This window comes from Odontesthes bonariensis, chromosome 21 (genome assembly GCF_027942865.1).
Source record: "Odontesthes bonariensis isolate fOdoBon6 chromosome 21, fOdoBon6.hap1, whole genome shotgun sequence".
Lineage (NCBI taxonomy): Eukaryota > Metazoa > Chordata > Actinopteri > Atheriniformes > Atherinopsidae > Odontesthes > Odontesthes bonariensis.
Window position 1 is genome coordinate 18,752,304 of NC_134526.1, and position 26,461 is coordinate 18,778,764.

At 42.2% G+C, this 26,461-nt stretch overlaps 1 protein-coding gene across 12 annotated transcripts in view; it reads left to right on the forward strand.

Annotated features, from left to right (window-relative positions):
* The window catches only part of cacna1aa (calcium channel, voltage-dependent, P/Q type, alpha 1A subunit, a), a 75,840-nt gene extending 50,029 nt beyond the window's left edge, over positions 1–25,811 (forward strand). For 4 of the 12 annotated variants that reach the window (XM_075453906.1, XM_075453911.1, XM_075453912.1 and 1 more), the window contains 18 exons: positions 89–253; positions 613–723; positions 2,444–2,527; positions 5,622–5,738; positions 5,889–5,954; positions 6,214–6,311; positions 6,463–6,613; positions 6,836–6,963; positions 8,330–8,426; positions 13,625–13,739; positions 14,129–14,236; positions 15,445–15,548; positions 17,294–17,406; positions 17,509–17,641; positions 19,218–19,331; positions 22,390–22,606; positions 22,779–23,200; positions 24,310–25,811. In XM_075453906.1, coding sequence (XP_075310021.1) covers positions 89–253; positions 613–723; positions 2,444–2,527; positions 5,622–5,738; positions 5,889–5,954; positions 6,214–6,311; positions 6,463–6,613; positions 6,836–6,963; positions 8,330–8,426; positions 13,625–13,739; positions 14,129–14,236; positions 15,445–15,548; positions 17,294–17,406; positions 17,509–17,641; positions 19,218–19,331; positions 22,390–22,606; positions 22,779–23,200; positions 24,310–25,116 — 3,150 coding nt within the window. In that variant the 3' untranslated portion in view covers positions 25,117–25,811. The other 8 variants (XM_075453908.1, XM_075453916.1, XM_075453914.1 and 5 more) reach the window with 7 other exon arrangements.
* The last annotated feature ends 650 nt before the right edge of the window (positions 25,812–26,461 follow it).

A 26,461-nucleotide genomic window follows, 5' to 3' on the forward strand; every position in this document is an offset into this window, starting at 1 on the left:
AGTGGTATTTAAGTACTGAAGAGGGTCACAGAAAGGCAGTAAAAAAAAAAGCAGAACCATTAAATACATGTTCTGTTTTTCTTGACAGAGAGCCTGTATAGACTTTGCCATCAACGCCAGGCCTCTGACTCGCCATATGCCTCAGAACAAGCTGAGCTTTCAGTACCGAATGTGGGAATTTGTGGTGTCCCCACCGTTTGAGTATACTATCATGGCTATGATTGCGCTCAACACAGTAGTGCTGATGATGAAGGTAAAAGTCATGCACACATAACAAACATAACCATTTAACCTCTAAGCTTTGTCTGTTGCTGCTTTGCTACTCATTTGAAAGAAATAAAGCCAACGCTCTTTCATTCATCTGCACCGATTCAGATGTTGCTGTTGACACTATTTCACATTTGATTGACCCTTAATTAGGAGAGCTGTCGGTCTTTATATGTCTTTATACGTCCACTCTTCTCTATCTCTGGCAGTGTGTGTTTACAGGTCCTAAACACACCTTTTTTTTTTGCTTATGGTAATCCTTTTTCATGTGTCTATTTGCTGGTTTTCTAGCATAAATGTGTACTCATGTTTTGTTTTTCGTTTTTTACATTTTTTTTTTTATAGTATGATGGAGCTTCTGACACCTACGAGGCCGTGTTAGCCAAGCTGAACATAGTGTTTACCTCCCTCTTCTCCATGGAGTGTATACTCAAAATCATTGCCTTTGGAGTATTGGTGAGTGCATATATGCGTGGGTTAGTGTTTTGTGAGAATGTGCTGCCTAGCTGTATCCTTGTGGAACTGCTGGACTAGTAACCCCTCATTGCTATTGATATGTTGTTACTGTCTTTACATGACCTGCTAAGAAAGCATTCCAGGTTCAATTTGTTAAAAACAAAATAAGAACGTTCCTCAGTGACAAATTATGACAGCACTTTAAAATCTACATCTCTCTGGCTGAAATCAGCCCTTGTCTTTAAGCCCAGGGCAACTGTTCTGGTTTGCTTTGTATTGTAGATACTTAAAGCGTCACTTTGCCATGCTTAATGAGAACAAGGACACGTAATACACGTAATACTCATGTGTGCCTGATAACAAACTAATGTCCTGAAAGGGACCACAATATACTGTATAAAAAAAAAAACATTTAGCCAATTTCCTATTATATCTAATTGAAGACTTCACTGCAGCCCTGTCACATTGTCACATTTTTTGCATTACGTTTTGCATATTTCAGGAGAAACTGGGGGGATGTGCTATTTTGGGGGTAACAAAGCAAAGGTGCAAAGAAATAGGAAGCTGACAGAAATCAGCCGAAGAGAGCGCAGTCAATGGAGCTGCAGAGCAGGCTGACAAGGAAAAAATGGATAGAAGAGATATTTTGGGGATGGATGCTGGGAGGAGATGAAGGACAAAGGGGGAACAGTAAGAGAGTAATTAAAGGAATGAGAGTGAATGACATATCGGCAGCGAAAATAGAAGCAAAGATTTTGCAGAGGGTCGTGAATTAGCAGGAGGGGATTTGAATCTTAGGGAGGGTGATGAACAAACACGGCCTGCATATCATAAATGAAAGCAATGCCGTCCCTCAGAGATATGTGCATGAAGGTGGTTCATCTTAATAGATGCCTCCTTTGCTCTCGTCTCAGCCCTTCTCATGTCTAATGCACACATTGGCTTCAGGCAATATGTAGGAAAGCAGGAGTGCTCGTTTGTCAGTATTTTGTCCTCACAATCTCTCTTTCTCTCTGAATTACTCAACTTTTAGATCTAATTCACATATGTTTCACCTATACTATTGAATATACTATTTATGCATGGAAAATCTTATACTGATTGAAGTAATTAGACTGCGTAATGCTTCTTCTGAATGTTTTTGAGACTGAAAGAATTTCACTGATTTTCTCTAGGTCTGGTTTGTGTTTTAGAATATGTAGTAGAATGTCAGTATTTAATGTCTGAATACTGCTGTAGTCGTCTGATGCAGCACATTTTGTCCTGAGCCTGTCTGCGGGCATCCATCCAACATGCCGTCACTGATGGACCGTTTGTCTCATCTAATTTCTTCCTGTTCCTGTCCAACTCTGACTTTTTTTTCCCCCTTTCTTGTTCTCCTTCTGTCTCTGATGCTTACTCACCCCGTTTTCTTTTCAATTTTTTTTTAACGTGCTTTTTTTATTTTGATATCACTACAATCACACTGTATCATTTTCCTTGTTATTTCACTGTGTTCCATATGTGCTCCATCCCCTTGCACTGCCCTGTTTCTCTGTCAATATTAATCTGCTCTATTAATTTCCTCTTTCGTCCTTGTCTGTTTCCTCCCTCATCCATGTTATGCATTTTTTCCGTCACCTGGCTTCATCTCACCTCATCCTTTTCGATTTTTTTTTCCCCCAATTTCTATTTCTCTATCTTCTGTCCATGTCTTTCTTCTCTCTTGCCGTGATTTCAGAATTATTTCAAAGATGCCTGGAATATTTTTGACTTTGTGACAGTCCTGGGCAGCGTTACTGACATCCTGGTTACGGAGCTTGGGGTAAGTGGAAGGATTTGAGTAATTTTTGCATCTGTGTGTATCTTTGAAAGTTCTGTACTGAGGACTCAAGGGTTTAAAATGACATGATATGAACTTAGCAAAGTTTTATAGCCAAATTTTAGTATGTCTGTGAACTTTCACATCTGTCAGTGCCTCAAAAACTTACACAAGAAAAGACAGGCAGTCAGAGGAGAGCATGAGTTCGACGCCACTGTTGAGTTCAGTATTGCTCAGTCATGCATGCCCCCCCCTCTCCCCATCTCTTGAAAGTCTTATGTAATTGTCCCAGTTGGTGGGATGGGGCTCCAGCTAGCTCGCTATGAGGCACTGACAGCAAGGCAGGAAGCATGCTGGTGCACTACAGAGAGTAAGTTCATAGTTTGTCCAAGAAGCCCAACAGGCTTTCATGTTATCAGGTTGTATCAGACTTCTATTAGTCACAACAGCTAAAGGCTGAAAGTTCCATTGAAAATTGTACCGTGTGCTTACCATTGAGACAAATAAACTGGGAAAGAAATACCTAAGCAAAAAAAAGCTTTGAGCCCATTTTCAAGCATCATAGCTAGAGGTGAAAGAACAAACTGGATTTGTTAAAAATCTAGACAGATAAAAGCAAAATATTTAGTCTATATCATCACTAGTAGGGTGTAGTCTAAATATATGTATATATGTATTTATATATATAAAATGTATATATGTATATATATAAAATATTAAAAAGTACATGTATATAATATATATATATGTATAAACTGTATATACATGTGTACATGTATATAAAAAATATATAGTATAATATATAATATATATTTATATATATATATATATATATTTTTTTCCTTTTTCTTCTCTTTTAAAATATCTATTTTATTTCAAATTGTGTTAAAGCAGTGTTTTGACTCGTAAAATGAATTTGTCCAAGTGTGGATGAAAATATTACAACTGGAGCAAAAACAAGCAAAAAAAAACCTCCAAAAAACAAAATACTTATCTCAAGAAATCCCTCTGTAAATGCCCAAAGAGGAATGGAAATGTTAAAGACATACACTCCTTAGCTAGCTGAAGGCTAGCTTTGAACAAATGGTACTTCAGCTCTTTGGAGGAAATACACTTGGTGAATGGTACAGGGCAGATTTGAATCATTTTTCATTTTAATTGAGCACACCTCAAGAGCTTTAGAGGAATACTTTAAGCATATTGTGGAGGTGTGTAGATCTCTCGGATAGCTTTTAGTCAAAGGAATTCAAAAGCTCATAACCATGAATGACAAAGTCAAATTTACATAGTATTTGCTGGATTAAGATTCAAAAGCTTAATAACTACAAAGAGCCGTGATCTTCCAGTTCAGTCTGAGGGAGGAAGCGATACAAATGGATCAAGGCATTACCTAAAGGCAAAAATGACAGTTCTTTAACCATTAACATTCTTGAATATATTTCAATATGTATGAAGTCATGAATATATGGTTGAAATCCATTCATTTAAAAAAAAAAAAAGCTGCTTAGTATCAGTTCAGTATAGACATACAAAAGCTATGCACTGTGCTGATTTATCTCTGCATTGACCGATGATTTCTCTTTTTTGTTTTTTATCTTTTCACATGCTTTCTTTAAATCGTCCACAAACTTTACGACGGCCTACTGTAATCTACTTTGCCCCGTCCCCTTCTCTCCCCCACCACCTTCTACTTGCTGTGAATCTGCCCAATCAAAATGCACTATGAATCCTCTGTGCCCACCCATGACAACTGGCTTGGTCAATCTGTCTGGTTGTTCTTCGAATCAACCAAAAATCCCAAAATATGCTGCTTTAAACCATATACCTGCAACATCCACATGTAGAGGGTTTGTAATTTTTTTGAGATCTTATTTTACTGCATGTGCTTTATCTGCATCCCAACCAGTGTTATGGCTGTGAAAAGAGCATGTTTTGCTGGACTCCAATCACCCACAACACTCACTGAATATCCTTTACTTAGAACTAATGCACAGTTTGTAAAGGATTGGACTCTGTAAACTGGAATAGATTGCTACATCTATCCACATACTCACCCACACATATGACAGTGACTGGTAGAGTGTTTCCACGGACAACTGAGTGAGTTCGAAGATTTGCCCCTGGCAGAGCGAAGAAGTGATGCATGATGACCCTTGCATGTCTTTGGCAGGAATACTTTATTTTCACAACACACGCAGAGGACACTGTAGTATAAGCTGTACGGTAAAGGGAACCTGCATAGGCTGCTGCCAGTTCCTTTTGTGCACTTATTCTCAAACTGCAGCCTTTTGTTCTTCACTGTGATAAACAGTCGAAGAGTGCATATCGTATGGAAGAGAGAGTCAACCAGAAGTGACAAAATGAAAAATCACCTTTTGATTACAAAAATCTTCAGGAAGATCTGAAATAGTGGGACTTCACACGAGATATTGTGACTTTTGATTTTTTTTTTTTCTTTGACTGTGACATCACGACTGTACATCAGGCGACTTCCTCAGTCAGTCCTATCGGATGGTGCATGAGCTGCTGTTAGATTTGCTGCTTTGCCTTGTGTTGGTTTGCATCTGCATGCTGTGGGCTTGGTAAAATTTAAAAATGACATATTTGCCTTGAGAGAACTGGTGCATTTGGTTGTCTTTCCAAGAAAACGTCCTAACTTCCCTGCACTCAAACTAATCACCCTTTCCTACCACGATTAGTAATAATGTGTCGATTTCAATTGGATGAAACTAGCTAGATTTGGATGGTTTCCTTTCCCCTGTGTTGCATTGTTTGGTTTTGTCTGACTTACTGGATATGAAAAGTTTGTTGAAGCCTTGCTGATTTGAGTTTGGTTTGCTTTGACTTGTTTGACCCCTGATTATTTAATTTGTATTGAGTTTGAATCTCCATCAGTTTGAGTTTGACTGTTTTTTCCCCTCACTTATGTTTTTGGAACATTGTTTACACAATTTGCAGTGCATCTAACTACTCTCATTTTATTTCAACCCCCACATCTTCATTTTTTCCTATCTGTCACCTTCCTCTCGTGTTTCCTCTCCTACCTTCAACTTCCCCATCTGTCTTTATCTCTGGTCGTGATGTGGCTGTGCTGCAGGATAATTTCATCAACCTAAGTTTCCTAAGGCTGTTCAGGGCAGCTCGTCTCATCAAACTGCTGAGGCAGGGAGAAACCATTCGGATCCTGCTCTGGACCTTCGTTCAATCCTTCAAGGTTTGCTCCAGTTTTACTGGATAACATAAACAGGATTATACAGGATAACACATTAAAATCCTGTGCATTCACATGTGCAGACTTGACACATGTTCAAGTACATACAGTCTTTTAAATCTTAAAACTCTGCATCAATGTGTCTCTCCTCAGGCACTGCCTTATGTCTGCCTCCTCATTGCCATGCTGTTTTTCATCTACGCCATCATTGGGATGCAGGTGGGTGAGAGCCTCGACCTAAAAATTATTACAGTGCTTGTGGGAAGCATTTGATATATTTTATATTATAAGTAAGAAGAGGACACTGTTGAGCAGGAGAGTAATCCCCCTCTACAGATGATAATGGTCATAAGGATTTGGTGCATTATGGGATGAGAAAGGTTTTGCAAATGGTGACAGTAGCATGTCTTTTTTAAAGATTAATTAAGATTTTTTCAATAAATTACAATAAAAGTGTGGTTTTCAATGTTTTTGACAGCTCTTTGGGAACATTGCAATCGAAGAAGATGGAGAGAGTGCTATCAATCAACACAACAACTTCAGGACTTTCGTGCAGGCTCTGATGCTTCTCTTTCGGTGCTTATTTGTCTTTTATATCCTACATGTACATGATATATTTACTTACCACCATGAATCCTTCTCTCTAAACAAAGATATAGTTTCTGATTGATCTTCCAAATACATTTTCTTGGAAAATTGACAGAAATTCTTTTTGTTCATCTTGTAGGAGTGCAACGGGAGAGGCGTGGCACGAGATCATGCTGGCGTGTCTGGGGGGCAACTACTGTGACCCCCTGTCAGGGAATCCAGAGCCGGAGTGTGGTAGCCAGGTTGCCTACCTCTACTTTGTCTCCTTCATCTTCTTCTGCTCGTTCTTGGTGAGCACCTGCTTCATAATTTCACATCCTCACCCACAGTCTGTCGCGATCTTGTTGATCCAAAAACACACACACAAAAAGAAAAGCTTAAACACACAAAATATCACCACATCTCCATATTTTTCTTGAAAAGAAAGCCCTGTTTGCATGAACTATTCAGCTGGTTATTTTATAGCTGATCGTTTTTTTTTTGTATTTGCATTCATGTGCACGTGTGTGTAGATGCTGAATCTGTTTGTAGCCGTCATCATGGACAACTTTGAGTACCTGACTAGAGATTCATCTATTCTTGGACCTCACCACCTGGATGAGTATGTCAGGATATGGGCCGAGTATGATCCTGCCGCCTGGTGAGTGCTAATACAAGCCACACATATGGATGCAAAGAGACGCACCTGCAAAAAAAAAAGGAAGAATTAACCATTCGCCTGCAATTTTTATTTATCCCGAAATGAATACTTGGACATGTATTTGGAAACATGTCCCATGTTTGTACATGCACTCCACACACAGCTGCAAAAAACAGTTGTAGAACCTCACTTTCAGGTTAATTGAATTGTTTTAGTGTATGTTTTATGAGGTCCTAAGGCCAAAGCAATGACAGCGGTCACTGTACTTCTGTGACAGTTTTCCTGTTTGGTAAACATGAGCTCAAGATTTTTTTCAGTGGCATAGTGAAAAACTGATATGGACAAAGCGCAAGCGTCAGCTAGTTGAAAAAGGTGGTGCTCCAGCAAAACAGCTACAAGGGGTCTGTAATGGATCGGAGTATAACCTCACTGAGCATCTGTTTATCCCTGTCACGCTGTACAACCCCTCCCTACTCCTCCGCTTCCCCCCAGTTACTGTAAACTGTCCAGAGATATCCTTTTCCCTCTTCTGGAATCGGTATACTGCCAAAAACGTAATGCGGCAACGTCTACATTCCAAACAAAACTTCCCTGTAATGTCAGTGTCTCGCATGTAGACATGCTAAGTTTCGTGGTATCTGTATTCCAGTTCCTGTGTGTTGCCCTTAAGCTGTTCTGTAGACTGCACATAGACTACTGTAACAGAAAACTCCAAATTTGCTGGAAAGATACTCTAGATAAGATCATCTAAAAAGTATGGATTGTTATTCGTAATGAGAGGTAATAGAAATAGCTTATTTTTGGGAGACTTTTTAGATTTTTTTTTTTTACCCTTTTCCTTTCTTCAACAAACACGCACAGGGAACACAAAACAGGAAACGAAGGCACATGGCTAACACTGAACATGTATTTAAGAGGGAGGGAATCTGAACACCACAAGCAGCTATTAAGCAATTACCAAGAGCATGCTTTTGGTGTATGTGTGCTATTACTTAAATTACATTGTGCACACATCCTGCCAGGGGTTGGTTTAGGAAAGCAGACGGAAAGGGTTGCTGAACTACAGAAGAGGCAGAGCAACAGAATAGATGATAATAAACAGATATGGAAGGTGGAGTGTTGGCAGTGCTGATGGCCACATTGAATTAAATGTGCCATGCAGTGAAGTGTGTGTTCAATATTTGTGTGAATTAAAGTGTAGATGTCTCACAAGTGATTTTTCCAATATTGTGAAGTATTTTCAGATACTGTGTTCTTCTTGTCAATCTTGTGCTCTCCCAATGTCCTCTTTTCTTTCTGGAATTGTTTGTGTGTTTTGTTTTTCCTGTTTGTGTGCGTGTTTAACTCCCCTGTATTCTTCTTGCAGCGGGCGCATACATTATAAGGACATGTACAGTTTATTACGAGTTATCGACCCGCCTCTCGGCTTAGGCAAGAAATGCCCCCATAGGGTGGCCTGCAAGGTTTGACTTCCATTCAAATGAAACCTCTCAACCACACTTGCTAGCCACAGCATCCAGGAATGGAGTGAATGCTGCTTTGTTCTCTTGTTTCAGTTCGTTTTGTTTGCGTTTTCATTTCAACCTACAACTTCTTTTCCACCCTTATCGACTTGCATTCTGAACTGCTGAGAGAATGTGCGGGACAATGCAGACACCAAGCGAAGCATGTGAAATTGCACAAAATGAAATTGAAAACACGTTTTAGAAGTTTTGTCACATTGTTGAATGGATCTTTTTCTTTTTCTTTTTTTTTTCTTTCTTCTTTTTTTTTTGAAGATCCGTTTTTTTTCTTTTGCTTGCTGTGGAGCCATGGCTATAATGTAGCAAGCTGAGGTTGCCCATTGTAGTGTTGCATTGTTCTTGGTTTTTTGAGGGGTTGGGGGAAAGACAGAAACTGCATTGACACCACTTCCTCTTCCTCCCCTGTCTCATCCAAGCAGGTGCAGCTTGCTGCCTGCTGTCAAGCTTCGCCCTGCTCTTCTGTTCAAACGCACACACTCGAACACATAGTAAATATACAGTGGCAGGTAAAAGTCTGGGCACGTCTGGTGAAAAATTGGCCAAAGAATTGGTCACTCTGGATTTTCAAGTGAACTGATGACTCAAAAAGGCATGGAGATTGTTCAAGATGAATAAAGGTTATCAATAAATCATTATTTTCAGCATTTTAAGCAAGATTAGTGTTATCTTTGTATTATCCAGACCTTTCAATTTCAAACTTGTCCTTAAGTTGTGTAACAGGCTGAACATTCAGTTTGGTATAAGGCAAGAATTATCTTTCTTTTGGAAGGCTTTGGAGTGAGCAACAATGGAAAATGATACAATTCAAAAGAGATTTTGGGTCTTAGATAGTTTTTGATAAAGCATTTAAACCACAGCAGAGCACTCCAAAAGCGAAAGTAGTTCCTACAAAGGAAGGACAGAAGTTTGTCAATAGATAACTGAAAGAACTGGATTAATTTGGGAATGAATCAGATCGCTGGGTGATAAAATTGAAGTCTTGAAAAGTTTGAAGAATTTCATAAAAAGAACACCGCAACTGTTTAGACAGTGGCATGATAAGCGTTTGACTGGTAGAAGAATGGAGACGATTAAATACCTGGAACCAACATCATGTGCCTGGAAAGCTGAAAATGAACAGTTCCTACAACAGTATAATGATCTAAACCCTCACAAAATTATTCATGTATTACCTCAAAAGACAAAAGGTTTTGCAATGCATGCAAGATGACCCAGAAATCTCATGGTTGCCAAAATGGTTAATAATCCTCACAAACAATGATTCAAATACTTTTGCATAAGCTCTTCTTGAAAAGTAATCTACATTAACATTTTAAAGCAATGTACTATATTTTACTTAATGCTTTTTTGGAAATCAGTTCATCTTTTCGCTCACTTAACCATTTGCAGGAGCAGAATTTTTGACCAAGGTACCCAAACTTTTGCCTTCTTCTGTACTTTTGCTTGACCAGAACTATCTTCAGGTTCAAAAAAAGGATATTTACTTCTTAATTCTCAGCTTCATCTTGTTGCCCTCCCCAGTTTTGTCCCTCTGTTCTCTGTCATGACAAAGTGGAAGAAAATATTGCAATCCAGAGAAAAGCCACGTGGCCACAGTCTGTCCAAATGATCCCAATGACCTCGCCTTTCTGCTTTTTATTTGACTTTGTTTTGGTTATTTTTGCTCTCTTTCTCTCTTAATATTCTATTCATTCCTTTCAACTCTATGCTATAACTACTACCACTGTCTGCCTTCTCTCTTTTTTGATTTTGTTAACGGGGTGGTGGCACTGGCTGCTGATGCAGTGGCAGGATCAGTTGCAGGGAAATGTATGACATGCTGAGGCACATGAGTCCTCCACTAGGCCTCGGGAAGAGGTGTCCAGCACGGGTGGCCTACAAGGTCAGAAAGGCCCCCATCTTTAATCGAGCCTTCTATGGGTGTTTTGTGGGGATTTGGGCGGGTCTGAAAGGGAGGGCCCAGGGATTTAAGCGCTCAGCGTTGTGTTAACTTTAGTGTCATTGTTTCTTTGGTTCTATTTCTGTTTCTTTTCGTGGAAAGCGGGGGTGGGCTGGTCGGTGTTGTGGCGTTGTGTGGTGCTGTGGAATTGGTGGGTGCAGGTAGCAGGACAGATAGGTTGAAAGGATGAGGCGGGGTTGTGTGTCCACAGGAGGGAACGAAAAAGAGGGACCTTCTCAGCTCGTTTGCACCGTTGGACACATAGGTCTCACAAACATGTAAATGCTGTGCACATCACGATCAACAGTGTCTTTTTTGCATAGTCTAAAAACAGAGTGTTGGTGGTAAGCATACAGATTATTACCATTATTCATACGTCTAACGTATGCATGAAAACACGGACTTGTCCTCACTTTGAGACACTGCTAAACAGACACACTTACATAACTGCATGCGTGTGCAGCAGGGCTTGGAAGGTCCACCAGACTTATGTCCTCTGACTCGTTCCATTCTGTGGAAGAAGCCGATACACAAACACTCACAACACACACGAAGAAACGCACACGGAATTAGGTCATATCAACCTACACATAGATATTTTCTGTTATTTCTCATGGTAGAGAGAGCAGAAGGGCTTGTGTCAGTGATGTGTTTTCCTCAGAGAGCCTTTGGTTGCCATACAGAAGCAGTTCTTTTTCTGTCACCCTTCACGTAGCAGCTCCAAGCCCCCAAGCAGCCTTCTCTATCTGCAAGTCCAATCTTCTCTTTGTCCTTTGGTTCTGTCGTCAATGCAGTTCTATTCTGTTTCCAGCCCCCTTCATCTCTGCATATTGCTCCCCTCCCCACGCATAGACACTCCCTCACCTTCCTTCTGCATGGCCGATGAACACCACCACCTCCTCCCTCCTGCACACAACCCCTGTCTGTCAAAGACAACACAGACACAAAGATCTTTGATAAACTATTTTTCGAAAGCAGAAACGTATAGAATGGTGATTACATTTAAGCTGCCATATGTTCCAGTGTGGTCGGCTTGACAGTCTCATGAGAAATCATCAGCCAGACAAACAGCCTGTAGGCAGTGGAGAGCATTTCACTCCCAAGCATCGCTTTATCCAACCGCTGCTCCTTCTCCAGGAGACGTGGGGCAAATAGTACTGACATTTTGTACTATTTTGAATCGCAAATTGGGTGGAGCGCAAACACGAGTTCAATTAATAGTATGTCAGTCCAATACCCACTTACCTTCCAGAGGTTACATTGCTTTTACACTCACAAATTATAGTCCTATTGGGAAATTTGCTTCTGCAATCCCCCGATTGCACTTTAGAAATAATGATTACTACCGCAGCAACTATTTGTCCCATGTTTTTATGCTCACTTGATTTCTTTCTCATCAAGTCATGTTTTTGATTTGTTATCTTACTGCAACCCACGCCAACGTCACTTTCTCTCTGTATCCCTTTTAGCTTTACCCTATTTTGAAACTATAAGCCTCCTTCCTGAAATAGAGCAAATAAGTAAACCTTTAGTTCCCCTGCTCAACAACCTAACATGCTCTTCATGCATGGTTTGACATGATAATGATATGTCCCTTGATCATTATTGCTGGAACAATTTTCGTATGTCACCAACCCTGCCAAAGAGAGAAATCCAAACCTTTACCTTTACCCTTCCAACCAGTCCACAGAACAATGACCCATCTAGCTCCACTTCTTTTTCTATTCAATCTTCTCTGTCAGGAAGAGAGACAGTAGCGCCTTCAGGCAGGACTGCTTTATACAGACACAGCCGTCTAAGTTTGGTGATGCTTCTTTAATTTTTTTAATTTAATTTCTAAATTTTTTTTAATTTTTTGCATTGTTTTGTCTTTGTTTATTCAATTTTTGGCCCCTTTATGTGCTCCACCTCATGAACAACAGATTTTTCTTTATTTATAATTTTCTTTCCATATATTCCTGCAGAATAAGCATTTCTTTTCACTTCACATTTCCTAAATACCTTTGGATTATTGTTTTTTTTTTTTTTTGCTTCATTGTTTTCGTCTTTCTACTCCCACGGAACACTGCTCTCTCTCACCTATTAACCCTCTGAGCCTGTACCCGTTTTTCACACATTTGACCTCAGAAAATTAGTGGTGGACCAAGTTGCTCCATCATTTCAGCATAGCCCCCATCAAATTTCCTTATTCCTTTTTAATGATAGCCACATTAAAACAACTCACAAACTCATTTCAGTGACGCCGACAGAGAATGCTTTCTGTGTACAGCTGCACAGCTGCTTGTCCTGTGAGGCATATTATGTGTGCAATGCATGCTGCATGGGGGCGGGATATGCAAGAAGGATTTGGGGGACGATGGATTAAAAAAGAAGCATTTAATCGGAATGTGTGGGGGGGGTTTGCTTTGATACGCTGCATGTTAAGGTTGTCGCCGATTCCGCTTGTCGTCTTTTGTCACCAAACGCGCACGAATTATCACCCAGTGAGTTGCTGTGTATCTTTGTGTTTTCTCAATCTACTACTAGTCGACAAGACCTACAAAGGATCAAACCAATAAATGAAAATCAAAGTGATCTCCTTCCTTAGACCAGTCCCTCAGTTTGTTTTTGGTTTATTGGTTTGTCATCTGGTCTTTGTTGCCTTCACTGTGAACCTCCAACCCTCAAGGGGGAGCTCTGGATAATAGCAGCTGCTGCTCAGCCTGTTCACCTGTTTTTCCATTGAAGGCTCAAGAATACAGTTAAACCAACCTGTGAGGTCTTTTAGATGCCCATAATCACATGGTAAAACTAACAGTCATGACACAAATGTGTATGAGCCAAAGGGCAAATCTTATAAGCTCTTTGTACATCACTTTGGTACTCACAGGTTCTTTCATATTATAAAACATTCTGAAATTTGAGAAATATTTTGAGTTTGTTCATACTGAAGCATTAAAAACCAAGTATGCCTTATCTGACACTGGACTCTTAACTGAGCCATTACAGGCGGACAGGCAGAGTCAGCACCTGCTGTAGATGCTGTTCACAGCTCCTTCAGTCTCAGACCCCTCCCCCTCCCCCTCTCCCCTCTCCCCTCTCCTTGCTCCCCTTCCTGCCACAAACCTGGCATCCCTCTTCCCTGTCACCTGGAGGTTCCACATACGCTCCACTTACTTCCCAGTTTTCTCACCACTCACCCTGATTGGCTTTCTCACAGAGACTGCTCCGTATGGATCTGCCTGTGGCCGATGACAACACAGTCCACTTTAACTCCACCCTTATGGCTTTGATCCGCACAGCACTGGATATCAAGATCGCCAAGGGTGCGGAAGGTTTGGAATCCCTATTATATCTTTCATTTTGATCAGATCCTTATGCAGTCTGCTGTTTCTGTACTGTTCTAAACTTAGAAATCTTCAGCTCTTCTGATGATCTCCCCCTGTAGCTCATGTATAGAGGATCATACAAAGTATGTATGTGTGTTAGACTGAGGGGTAGTCAAGGGGCTTAACTTTCAGAGTAAATTGACCAGAAGTATGATCATGATTGAAATAAAAACACTTTTTTGTTTCTATGTTTGTATGTCCTCTCTTTTACCTCTTTTTATCAACTTAATGTGTATGAATGATGTGTGTGCACTTGGGCACTGATGTCCATGCACCTGTGTACGTACCTGTGTGTGTGTGTGTGTGTGTGTTGGTTTTCTCATGAATATACCTAGGTGGTGTTGACAAGCACCAGATGGACGCAGAGCTGAGGAAAGAGATGATGGCGATCTGGCCCAACCTCTCCCAGAAGACTCTGGATTTGCTGGTTACGCCACATAAGTGTAAGTCTCAGAGTGTGGGTGTAGGCACCGACTCGTGAATGGTTCGACCACCTTGTGCCACCCCGTGCTCCAACGATGATTCACTTCACACCACCTGAGGTCTGCTTCTCTCAGCCAGTGTCTGTCTCTGTGTATCACTGCTGCACCCTCTGAATCAGCTGGCACATCCCCTCACACATCCATCCATTTTCTATACTCACTTAAGCCAGTTTAGGGTCGCGGGGGGGGGGGGGGGGCTATCCCAGCTGTCATTGGGTGAGAGGCAGGGTACACCTTGGACAGGTCGCCAGTCCATTACAGGGCCACACAGAGACAAGCAAGACAAACAACCATGCACACTCACACTCTACCTTAGGGACAATTTCGAGACACCAATTAACCTGACAGGTTGGAGGAAGCCGGATAACCCGCAGAGAACCCACGCATACATGGGGGGAACATGCAAACTCCACACAGAAAGGCCCCGGCCGCGATTCGAACTTGTAAACCTCTGAAGCGACGGTCCCCTTACACATACACACCCAAATACCTCAATCCTATAAAACATTAACACAAAGAAACAAACCAAGACGACAGGCAGCATGTTAGATACAAGGCAAACACACACGAGACCAACACCAGTCCCTCTTATTGTGCCTGAAATCAGAGGGTGCCTTACTATAGATCAATTCTCTATAGACGTCTTTTCACTCCAGGGCAGTCAGCGCTGTATACTGGATGCAGTTTCTCTTTTTTGTCTTTTGTACAATATTTACACTGAGAACTTTTGAGCAGGAGCCAACAGCTTGTTGCATGTGATTTACTAATGTTAAATCGCTTGGAAACTGACACTATTGCATTTCATATTTGCAGCAAAGTCCAAGGATGTCACAAGAACCACATTTTGTGGGATTGTTTGGTATTGCATACCAAGCATGATCTGTATCTAAATTAGATTTCCCTTGTGCCTGATATAATGATGCTTTGAGTTAAGCATGATTATAATATAGTTGTTTAATCTGTCAGTGAAAAGACTATTGCTCTGTGTTTGTGTGTATGAGAGATCTTTGTGTGTGTTTGTGTGTGTTTGTGTGTGTGTGTGTGTGTGTGTGAGTGAATGAGAGTGCAACTTTCTTTGTGTGCATGCCTCAACCTTCTCTGCCATTCCTCGTGCTCAGGGTCCATACCAAAAGGGTCTAATCTTGCAGGGTAACTTGTCATTCTCTCAGCAGCGACAGACTTGACGGTGGGGAAAATCTACGCTGCGATGATGATTATGGAGTACTACCGGCAGAGCAAGATCAAACGATCACAGGCTCTTCGTGATGAGCAGGTACTGCAATCTCTGGTAAAGTAAAACCCTGCCTGCACTTGACCCCTAAAAGTAAAAGGCAGACTGACGTGCAGAAAGAAAGACCACAGGTCTGTAGCTTCATTTCTACTTGCCCGGGCTGTGACAGCCTCTGTTAAAATCAAGGAAGAGTCCCCATTCAGTCAACTAAACGGGCATAATTAAATGCGGCCTCAATGTGCAGTGCTCCTTGCTGAACAGCAGACGTAGTGCTGCCATCTTGTGGGCAAGCTTTGTAACAGTAATTTCAGCATTGACATTGTGCAGGATCAATATAAGCAAAATTCATTGGGTGAATTACCGAACTTTAAAAAAAAAAAAAGAATAAAATGCAGAAACGAATGGATTGTGCATTTTTTGTAGGCATTGTCACAGCCCCCAATGTGCCCACCCCTGAGCGTTATGGGAATCTTCTCGGTGGCTTCTTTGTTATATTGACTGCCTGCAAATATACTGCATCTGCTAACCTTCCATTACCTGTGCTTGTACCCTGGACTGTTAGCACTGCATACTAGCACCCTCTGTTTCCCTTTAGTTGGCGTTCTGCCATGTATTAAAGGAGAGAGTTGCCCTCCACATCAACACTGCTGTATTTTATTATTTTTCACATGAAAGTGGCATCTTGTCAAAATGAAAGTGTTATGGTCCTCAACAGGTTTATGCAACTGGATCATAAATATCTGCCTGCCTCTCAAGACAATATCGCGTTCATGGCATGTTTTTTTTTTGTAATGTTTGTCACAATGTCCCTAACCCATCAGTATAACACTACCTTCCTTTCTTATTTCTCAATGCTCCCTTTTTTTCCTCCCTCGTTTTACACTCCTTTCTTTTTTCCTCTATCTGTGCTCCTCAGTCCACATGCTGCTTTTCAGGAAAACTCTGTAGCAGAACTGGGTTGACTATGCTGTAGTAGCGCATAGTGAGAATCCTCTGCAGTGTATCATTATCCAAAAAAAAGCGCAAATGACAGCAATCTTGGTTTTACGTGTTGCACTTTAAATTGTATTTAGTGATTGAACACATTGTTGGGAGGATGTAACGAAGTTTATAGGGAACAAGACAGCGACGCTTTCTAGAACTCTGAAATATGAGATTTTGAAAGGGATGGATGACGTTTAACATTTCCTTAACTTTGTTGCAATTATAGCAAGTTTATAGCCTCTTTGTGATTACCCAGAGCAGGTTTATGCAACTGGATCATAAGGACACTGATTAAAGTACAACTTATTTAGCGGATGACTAATAAATCAATCACAACAAAAGTAAAAATTCCTATTTGACTTGTGTCATTATGCGATTTAACCTGTGATGTTCCCTTCCACATGATTGCTGCAGTGTAAATCTACTCCAAAAGTTCTGGCAGCATGTTTTCTTCTCTTTGTTTTTTCTTTTGCCTCTTCTGTCCACATTAATTTTGTCATCAGATTACTGTTGATTATCAGATTATTACTGATCATTCCCTTTGATCCAGCTCTGGACTGAGTGGGTGAATTCCACTTCCTGTTGCATTGGTCCCCGCATTGGTCCTTCTATTTATTCTGCTAGCTGCAGGGTATCACTTGCTCAGGAGTTCCTCCTCCATTTATTTATTTTTCATGATGTTGTTTGTCTGGCCTTGCTTTAAGCGACAGCCCCCGTTCTGCTCCTGCTCTGCTCCTTTTCCCTCCCTTTCCCTGTCAGTCTGCCTGATAGCTGGCGACGGCCATGTTGTATATCTCAAACAGAATCGAACGCCATTACTGTTTCAGCGCGTGGAGCCACCTACCCCCGCCTCGGATGGGGTTCCGGGACTTAACGCCCTGCCACCTCCTGAGACAACAGAGAGCGCCAACAGACTGTGAGTTTCATGTTATTGGCATGTTTTCCTTTGCACAAGGTGATTTGTTTGTAGAAGACCAAAGCAGGAAGATGCTTCTATGTTGCTGTGCATGTGTCACAGGCCAGTGGAGGGCGGCATCCCGGAGAGCCAGTCATGGATGACGGCGCGCGCCCAGGAGGTGTCCCGGAACGCTGGCAGCTGGAGCCCTGAAGGGCACTCTGAGGATGGGCTGGGAAGCATGACCAACTCGCAGGTAGACAGTTCATACAGACACTCACATCCAGGACCACACGTGTAACAGCACATACTGTATACAAATAAAATGCATCCTTTTGTGTGTGAGTTTGTGTCAGCAAGTGTTCAACATTTGTTTTTACTTTCATGTCATTGTTACTGAGCAAACACCCAAAGAACAGTGGAGGACAACTAAGTGGTAAAACGCACAATGATCTTTACACTGTTAAAGATTGCTGTTTCATTTCCATGGGCAGCAGTGTCCTGCTTGTTCATAAACATTGTATGTTACACAAATTAGATACAGTCTAGAGACATCAAATTTGTGCCCCCCTTTTTTTTTTTTTTTTTTACAGTAAATGAGGTTGGTGATGAAAAAAAGCAACGTACTGTTGCTGATGGCTGTGACTTGCAATTTGTTTCATGTTCGTCGGCTACTTTCCAGCACAGTCAGTTTCTTAGATGTTTTCTGAATCATCTGCTTTATTATGTGAAGCCATCCTAGTACAAAAATGAGGACGTTCAGAGCTCATCCTGTACCATCCTTACTGCCTTGTTGAATTATGTAGATCATTCCCATTTTGCCCAGTCTCTTACCTTAATTCTTCAGCAGTAACATGCTGTTAACCTCATCTCTTAAATCTGACTTCTCTCTTCACACGTTGTATCCTTCTTAATTTTTCCTTTAATTTCTATCTTTCCGCAGCCTTCAGAGAGATATTCCGTCTTCATACCGTTGAAACCTCCTCAAAGTACCGATCAGTCCCAGTAGCAGCCAGCCCCTAAACATAGCCTCCTCTGAATAGACAGGATTTGGGGGGGGTGGTGTTAAAACTGGATGACAACCTGAAATTAAAAACAACTGCTGCACCCATATTTCAAACAAATGTTTGGTTGAGAAAGAAGAGTTCAGTCCTATTGTCCTTGCGGTCAACTTTAGGTATACTCCAAACAAAATGGAATCTTGCATGTCTAAAGGGGGAGATTTGCATGGTGGTGACAGAAACAACATGCTGGATTTGCATTAACTGCAGCGTGTGCAAGCTAACGAGCCAAAGCAGTTGTCATTTTTACGTAACCTCTTGTCCTGCCTACAGCGTGTCAGTCAGCGCTGCACCAGACCAATATTGTCAGCAGTTGTGTTTCTCACGTGTCCTTTGGGCTGCACATGGTTTTCTCCTCAAACCCATTCCTGCTGTGACTGTCAAGCTCCTCCATCTGACATGAATGCCATTCAGCAAAGAAAAATCACCTTCTGCCGATATTTGCTTGCAGCTCAAATTGCAGTTGCCTATGCAAACACAAAATTAGATTATGTTTGGAGTATACTTTCAGTCTTATCTGCATGAGGTCCAACCACCCAAGAAAATCTTAGCTTTTAAATGCTGTGTGATTTCAAACTAAAACAACATCTAAAGAATTGAGGCAGTCACTCACCATACATATACTCACCAAATTATCCCACATTTGTCTCGCCGAGGCCCTCGGTTCTCTGCTTTCTTTGGATAACAAACTTTTCCACCTGTCCCCCTACTCCCTGTTAGCTTTCATGGCAGCCAGTCACACCATCTCCTGCTCTCCTGCTCTGTTTACAGACGGTAGAGATGAGAGAGATGGGGCAGGATGGTTACTCGGATACTGAGCACTTTCCACCAATGGAAGGCCACGGCAGGGCCGCTTCCATGCCTCGCCTCCCAGGCGACAACCAAGTGAGCAGCATTCTCACCTCTCCACTGTCTTTGTATTTGCCCCATTATGTCTCGCTTCATTTTGTGATATCACATTTAGCAAGATCTGACTCACTGCTTACAGATTTGTTGCTGCGGGTACTTGAATCCACACTGGAGAAAGTTTGGAGGAGTTAGAGTAATAAAGGACATAATAGGCACATTTCTTGCAATAGTTGGTTTTGCATTTTACATTGAAATGCATGTTCACACTCAAAGAACATGACATTTATTTGCTCAACCACAGCCTCCAAGCTTGGATTCAAAAGAACCGAGCAAGGCAAAGTCAGACCTTCAGTTTTTTTCTCCTGATGTTTCCATCTCCCTTTATCTCCTCACCTGCTTGAAGGTCTTTAATTGTGATTGTCTTGTTTTTCATTTCACTCATTCATTTTATGTTGTCTCATATCTCCGTGAGTGCTCTGGTTGTCATTAACACACGACACGTTTATAAAACACACACACATGCACACATTCTCTGCCCTCATGTTATTTCTTCTTCTTTTGCCAGGACTCAGATTTATTTATGATTTGGAGTTTGCGTGGTTTCACTAAACTGTCTGTTCCTTCCTGCCAAAGGTTTTCTCCTTGCTGAACGCACTTTGAATATCCGGGGCTTTTTGTGTTTTTTTTCCCAACCAGGACTGGAACAAACCTGGTGTTGAGTGCGTCAGATGCGTGTGCTGAGTGTGTGCGGGTGTTTGTGTGCAGTGGATATGTCTTTCCTGCGCTCTCACTGTTCTTTGTGACCTCAAAGTCACACTGGTACTGACACTCTGCTCTCTGCTGCTGTGTGACTTTGCAGTTGTGTGCGTGTGTGTGTGTGTGTTTGTGAGAATGCAAATCCATTTGTGCGTGTATATGCTTATCGTCGTCACTGCTGTTGTAACTGTAGCGCTGTTGATTTAGCACTTTTGTGTCTGTGTAGCGCTGCTGTGGTGCACACCACTCCCAGTGTCTGTGGTGTTTCTCTTTCGCCTTCACTGCTGCTGTGGTGTCTAATCAGACCTTTTTCTGTCCTCTGTCCCTCCTTCTCTTTCTGTCCTTCTTTCTTCTCTTCATTGTTGCACCCCATCTGTGTTTGGGTTCAACATCCAACTTGGTTTTTACTTGCTCTCCTCTGTTTTATTTCTCTCTCACACTGTGTATCTCCCATCCTCCCCCTCTCCTGTCCTCTTCTTCCTCCTCCCTTCTTGTGTTTGCTCCATGTGTGACCATACCTCTGTTGTATTTGTGGCTCTGTGTCTGTGTGTCCTCTCTGTGCTCATACAGCAGCGGAGGAAAGGGAAGCACCGTGGCAGTAACCTCAGTGTATGTACCCTGTCTTGTGTCTTCTCTCGTTTCTTTTAATTTTTTTTCAGTCGTTCTCAATCTCAATCCCTCTTGAAAGTTTATTTTTCCTCATTTGTTATGTCTTCAATTTTGTGTTCATCGTTCATAGGGTAAAGATTTATTTTAAAAAAAGTATTATAACAGCCTTTTTTAGCATGACATCTTACACCAGCCTAGTTTTTCAAACAGATCTTCTGTTGTTAATTGCATTAGGTTGGAATTGGGCTTATCTCCGCTTGTGCCCTCTCATCATCAACAGTCATAACGCTGTCTTTACACCCTATGATTCCCTGACTCTCTTTGCTCAGCTGCTGCTGTCAGCTCTTGGTGTTGCTTTATGTTCTTATTGCTTGTGTGCTTGACTATAAGGATGTTCATCAATGGTTCCCCATCTATTTCCGAGTCTCCACTCACAATTCTTCTACCTGCATGCTAAAAATGTGTTGAAGTGTTTTTAAAGTGGGCGTGTTTATGCATGAGTGTGTGCGTATGTGAGAGAAAAGAATAAACAGAAGGAGGGGAGATTCGGCCAAATGGGTGCTTGGATAGATGTGTTGTGTAATTCTCAGTGCTACTCCTGTGAGGCCGGATAATCTAGTATTTTATATGTGTCTGCAAACCCATCAGTTGTCATTTAATTTGCTGAATACACACTAACTACAAAACTTGGTCAGCTCAGTTGCCCTAAGGATTTAGCACTGACTTGATAAAGTGACTTGATAAGGTTTTAATGCCTGAGTCTGCAACTTTTGGCCCCATAGGCTCTGTCCTGCTGTCCTCCCTTTGAGCATGAACCCTCTGGTCTGCAAAGGAAAACTCCCATGGTCTTAGAAGACTCTGGACAACCCCTATGTACATGCATGGCTGTAGGAAAGCACGCAGAAATAAAAAAAAAAAAATCTTTGTGCTGTCCAGAACGTGTCATGTTCAGGACATTTCGTGGTGTGGAAGATGGAAGTGTGGAAGTGTTGCAGGTTGTACTGACCATTAAATCCCTTTTTTTTTCTTTTACAATGCAAGTAACAGAAGCATGGAAGGCATGGCTGTTTGCCATCATCCCCTTTCTTGTACTTCTTTATTCTTTCTTTTTATCAGAGGTCGGCAGTTACAGTAACATGAGCCCTGCACCAGCTTTTCCCGGCCCTGTAGTAGCCATGTTTCGGTCTATGGAGGTGGAAGGATCAGGCATCATCTCTGGGATGAATTCGTTTAGCTTCCCCTTTACTTGCACTATAGCAAGTGACTGGGGGGAAAAAAAACAGAGGAATGTCTCCCTTGATGATATGCACACATACAGTTTTGATTTAAAAGAAGAACGGTAACAAACATTTTATTTTGTCTTAACACCTTTTTTATTAGATAAACTGAAAATCATTCTATATTTTCTTGTAATTTTGTTTAAGACCAAACTTGGCCCGTAAAATCTTTTGCCAAAACTTGCCATAGAAATTTTATTCAGTGGAATATATATATATATATATAAATTGCTGTGATTGTAACATTCTTAATGTGTAAATGCATGGCTTTGCATAAGTTGTTTGAGGAAGGCTGGTGTAGGACTTGCATAGGAACAGACCACATGTGTACACATGCACACACATACATGCTGTCTCTTACCCTACACCGCTTTCAGAGAACACCGACTTGACAATCAGTGGAAACACCTCTCCTTCCATCCCGTGGTGGTTTCTGTCTCTTTCCGTCTTAGACCATCAACGACAGCAGTCCCATGAAACGCTCTGCCTCGTCGCTGGGCCACAGTAGGTCTGGGCGAGGCCACAGAGACAAAGGTGGGCCAGATGATTACAAGATGGAGCGTGCAATACCTGAGGAGGGGAGAGCTTCCAGACACGGACACCGGCGAAAAGAGCGGAGTCATCGGGTATCTGAGAGGTCCCTCTGTCGCTACAATGAGGCTGACACAGGTGGGAAAATCCCGCTCAACGGTGAGGTTTTCTCAGACATGTTTTGTACATATTGGACTAAGTACATTTGAACAAAACTGCCAAACCAAAGTATCCATTAGTTCTAAGTTTGTTTCAAAGCATGACATGTTCAAAGCACCACATTTTACCCAAACAATAACTCTGCCATCAGGCCTCGGCACAGACCTGAGTACAACCACGCAGTCAGGCGACCTCACATCAAAAGAGAAGGATCGTGACCGAGATCGGGGCCGGTCCAAAGACCGTAAGCACCACCACCATCGTCACCATCACCACGGCTCCATTGACAAGGAGCGCTATGTAGCAGAGCGAGGGGGCGAGTACGGACACAGGCATTCCCGGGAAAGGGAGCTCGACCGGGAGAGGGAGCACGAGAGGGACCACGACCGGGAGAGGGACCACGATCGGGAGAGGGACCACGATCGGGAGAGGGACCACGACCGGGAGAGGGACCACGACCGGGAGAGGGACCACGACCGGGAGAGGGACCACGACCGGGAGAGGGACAGAGAGAGGGACCGGCACTGGTCACGATCGCCCAGCGAGGGCCGAGAGTGCATGACACACAGACAGGTGGGCTTCTGGGTAATTGCAGGCCTGTGGTGTAAAGCTTGAAGCATCACTGTGATGCTTTCTAATAGAAATAATAGTATACACATATCTGAACACATATTCATGGTTTTAGTTACAATTCTAAGGCCTCTACACCAAGTCCTAAGGAGAAGGAATATGTATGTATTCTTCAGAGGGCACCATTGTGTTCGAAATGCCAGAAATAATGTCTATTCATATTTGTATTATATTGTACTGAATTCACACAGAGATATGCATTGATGTGAATGTAATACTGCAAACAAAATGGGAAATGTTTGTTTAATGAAGTCACTTTTGTCAAATCACCAACAGCCAAATATGCATAGAAATGTATATTTGAGTACTTTACCAGGTGCCTTGTCGAAATGTTTTTAGATTGCCAGTGTTTTCCAAATCTGTTGCTTTACAGCAATTTAGACCCAATCCACATTATCTTTTCTCAAAAAAGATTGATTTTTATACATCAATCATTGATGTTGTTGTTATAACTTGAAAAATGAAACTATAAAGAAGGACTGACTCTTAACACCTAAAAATGGGGTTTTACTGTTCTATTTTTTTCCCTCAATTTAGAAAGAAGTGACCATTTAAACCTAGATTTAATAATTACATTAAATTATTATATACATTAAGTTATTCAAAGGAACTAAAAGCATTTCATATATGTTTTGTCACCATATTTACCCTGTGCTGGTCTGGAAATCAACCCTTTAACCCACTTTTCTCCTGTCGTCTTTTGTTTTCTTTCCTCTGCGTGACATGTTGCTTCTCTCTGTATGGTGCTGTTTGGAATCTCATTCTTTTTATCCACATCCTCTACTCTGCTCCTGTTTTGATGCCTTTAATTTTTACATTTCTCTCCTTCACTTACCCTATAACTGGTGCTTTTCTTCTTATTGTTGCCACTGTTCTTGTTCTTGTCTTCTCTGGCATGTCTATATGGACTCTATCTGCTTTTTTTCTCTGGTGTTCTTTCTGTCCCTCTCTAATTGTTTCTCACTCCGTCTTTACCATCCTCTACTTTACATGTCTTGTCGTTGAATTCGTGGTTCGTTCTTTTTATTTGCTTTATTTCACTTTTTGTGTAGGGCAGTAGTTCGGTCAGCGGAAGTCCTGTCCCCTCAACTTCGGGGACCAGTACACCACGCAGAGGTCGTCGACAGTTGCCTCAGACACCTGCCACACCTCGGCCCCATGTTACATACTCCCCTGTGGTTCGTAAAGCCATGCCCACACCTCCTGGGGGACCACAGGGAAGATCCCAAGCCCCTCGACACTTTTCTCCAGAACCTCCCCAAGGCCAGGGTCCTCCCCCTGCTGGCCTCCCAATGACCCACCATGGCACATCTCGCCAGGGTCATCATCCCCCACCTCGCTGGGGAGACACAGGTGGAGGAGGTGGTTCCATGGAAGGGGATGGCTGCTTCTACAACCAGGAATACCAGGACTATGAGCCACACCATGAACCACCTGCGTATGAGCCAAGCCCCATGCAGGGCAGCAACCCCCACCCCCACAACCACCCCCATGCCCTGGCAAACCACCCACACCCACCTCCCACACAACCGCAGCCTCATAACCCCCATTCCATCCCTCCTCCACAGCCTCACCCTGTAAATAACCCCCAACCGCAGCCCACTCGCACCTCACCGAGAACTGTCCACCATGCGACTCCTCCCATCACTGCCCTGACTGGACCTGTGCAGAGCCAGGTACAGTCTGCTGCCCAGCGCCGTTTACCCAATGGTTACCGATCTTCATCGCCTTCCACACATCTCCATGGACCCCCCCATACTGGGCCTCACAAGGTTCCCCCTCCAGCTGGGCATCCAAGGGGTCCACGCAAGGGCCTACATGAACCCTACAGTGAGACGGAGGAAGATGATTGGTGCTAGCCTCTGGGGATGGGGGAGGGACTTAAAGAGGAAAAAAAAATAGAGAACTGTACTGACAGAAAATAGAACGCTCTGAGCCAGAGCAGTGACTGCCAAGGGAAACCACAACTTTTCTTTCTTGTGTGTTCATTGATTTTCCTCTCCTCCACTTCTTGGGGTGTCCCAGGGAAGTTGGGCTAGATGAAAGAATAGATATCAGGATGAAGGGATGTAGCAAGACTGCTGAGGCAGATCTGGATAAATGAGTAGCGTAAAAGAAGGTTATAAAAGCCTCTTGTGTTCTACTCACATTGTTGTTGATCATCACTTGATGCCAAAAGAGCCCAAGCTCAAATTGTTTTTATGGATGGCAGGAGGAGTGGTGGACACTACTCTTTGTGTCTTAATTTTTGCCTCTGGTAATGAGCTATAGCCACTTACAAGATGTCAAGAGTTGCGACTCGATAAAAGACACTTTAAAGTCAGAGACAAAGGAGCGACCTCTTTTTCTTTTCTTTTTTTTCCCTTTTTTTTCTTGCTTCTCAAGGCTAACCTATGCCAAGTTAGCTGCAAAAAAAAATGAAATCCAACCCTCCCAACCACCAATTGAATATTGATGAGTTTTATCATCTGTGTTTTTAAATAAGAATAAAACTGGCAAGGAGCCCTCTGCCTGTATGAGGTGAGATGGCTAAGTGGCTGGGAGAGTTGGGGAGTGTTGGGCGGGGGGGGGGGGGGGGGGGGGGTTGACCAGTCCCTCTGTGGAAATCTAGAGGACCGGATGAGTGCGTTGTGGATATTTACACTCACTCATCCTGGGGACAAACAATTCAGCCTAACCTCAACCTATGACTTGTGAAAGAAGACAAACAAAAAAAAGAAATAAGTGGAGCGGGGTTTCAGAAACGACAAACAAACCAATAACTGTTTTCTGCAGTACTTCTTCTTCTACTCCTGCAGCTGCTTCCACCTCCTCCTCCTCCTCTTCTACTTCTTCAAAACATCGAAGCTTGAATCTTCTGTTGCACCCCACGCAGCTTCGTTTTTTTAGACTTGAGGAGTTGTACACCCTATGGAATCCTGCATGAATGATACAAGTGATTACTAATAATAGAAACAATGAGAATCTACTATCTGTGGAGGGAATTTCTCCTCTGCCCTTTCTGTTGTGATCTGTAGGGTTTCTCTCTTTTTTATTCAAAATGCTTTCTGTTTCTCTCTTTGTGCTCTGAGTGACATTCCTCTCTTTACTTTCATTTACACTAAAATCAAAAGACAGAGGGCTATGGGAAAACTAGAAAGTTTGTGTATGTTTATGAATAGGGTGGGGGGACAAATCAATTACTTTTTGCTTGCTTGTCTGCCG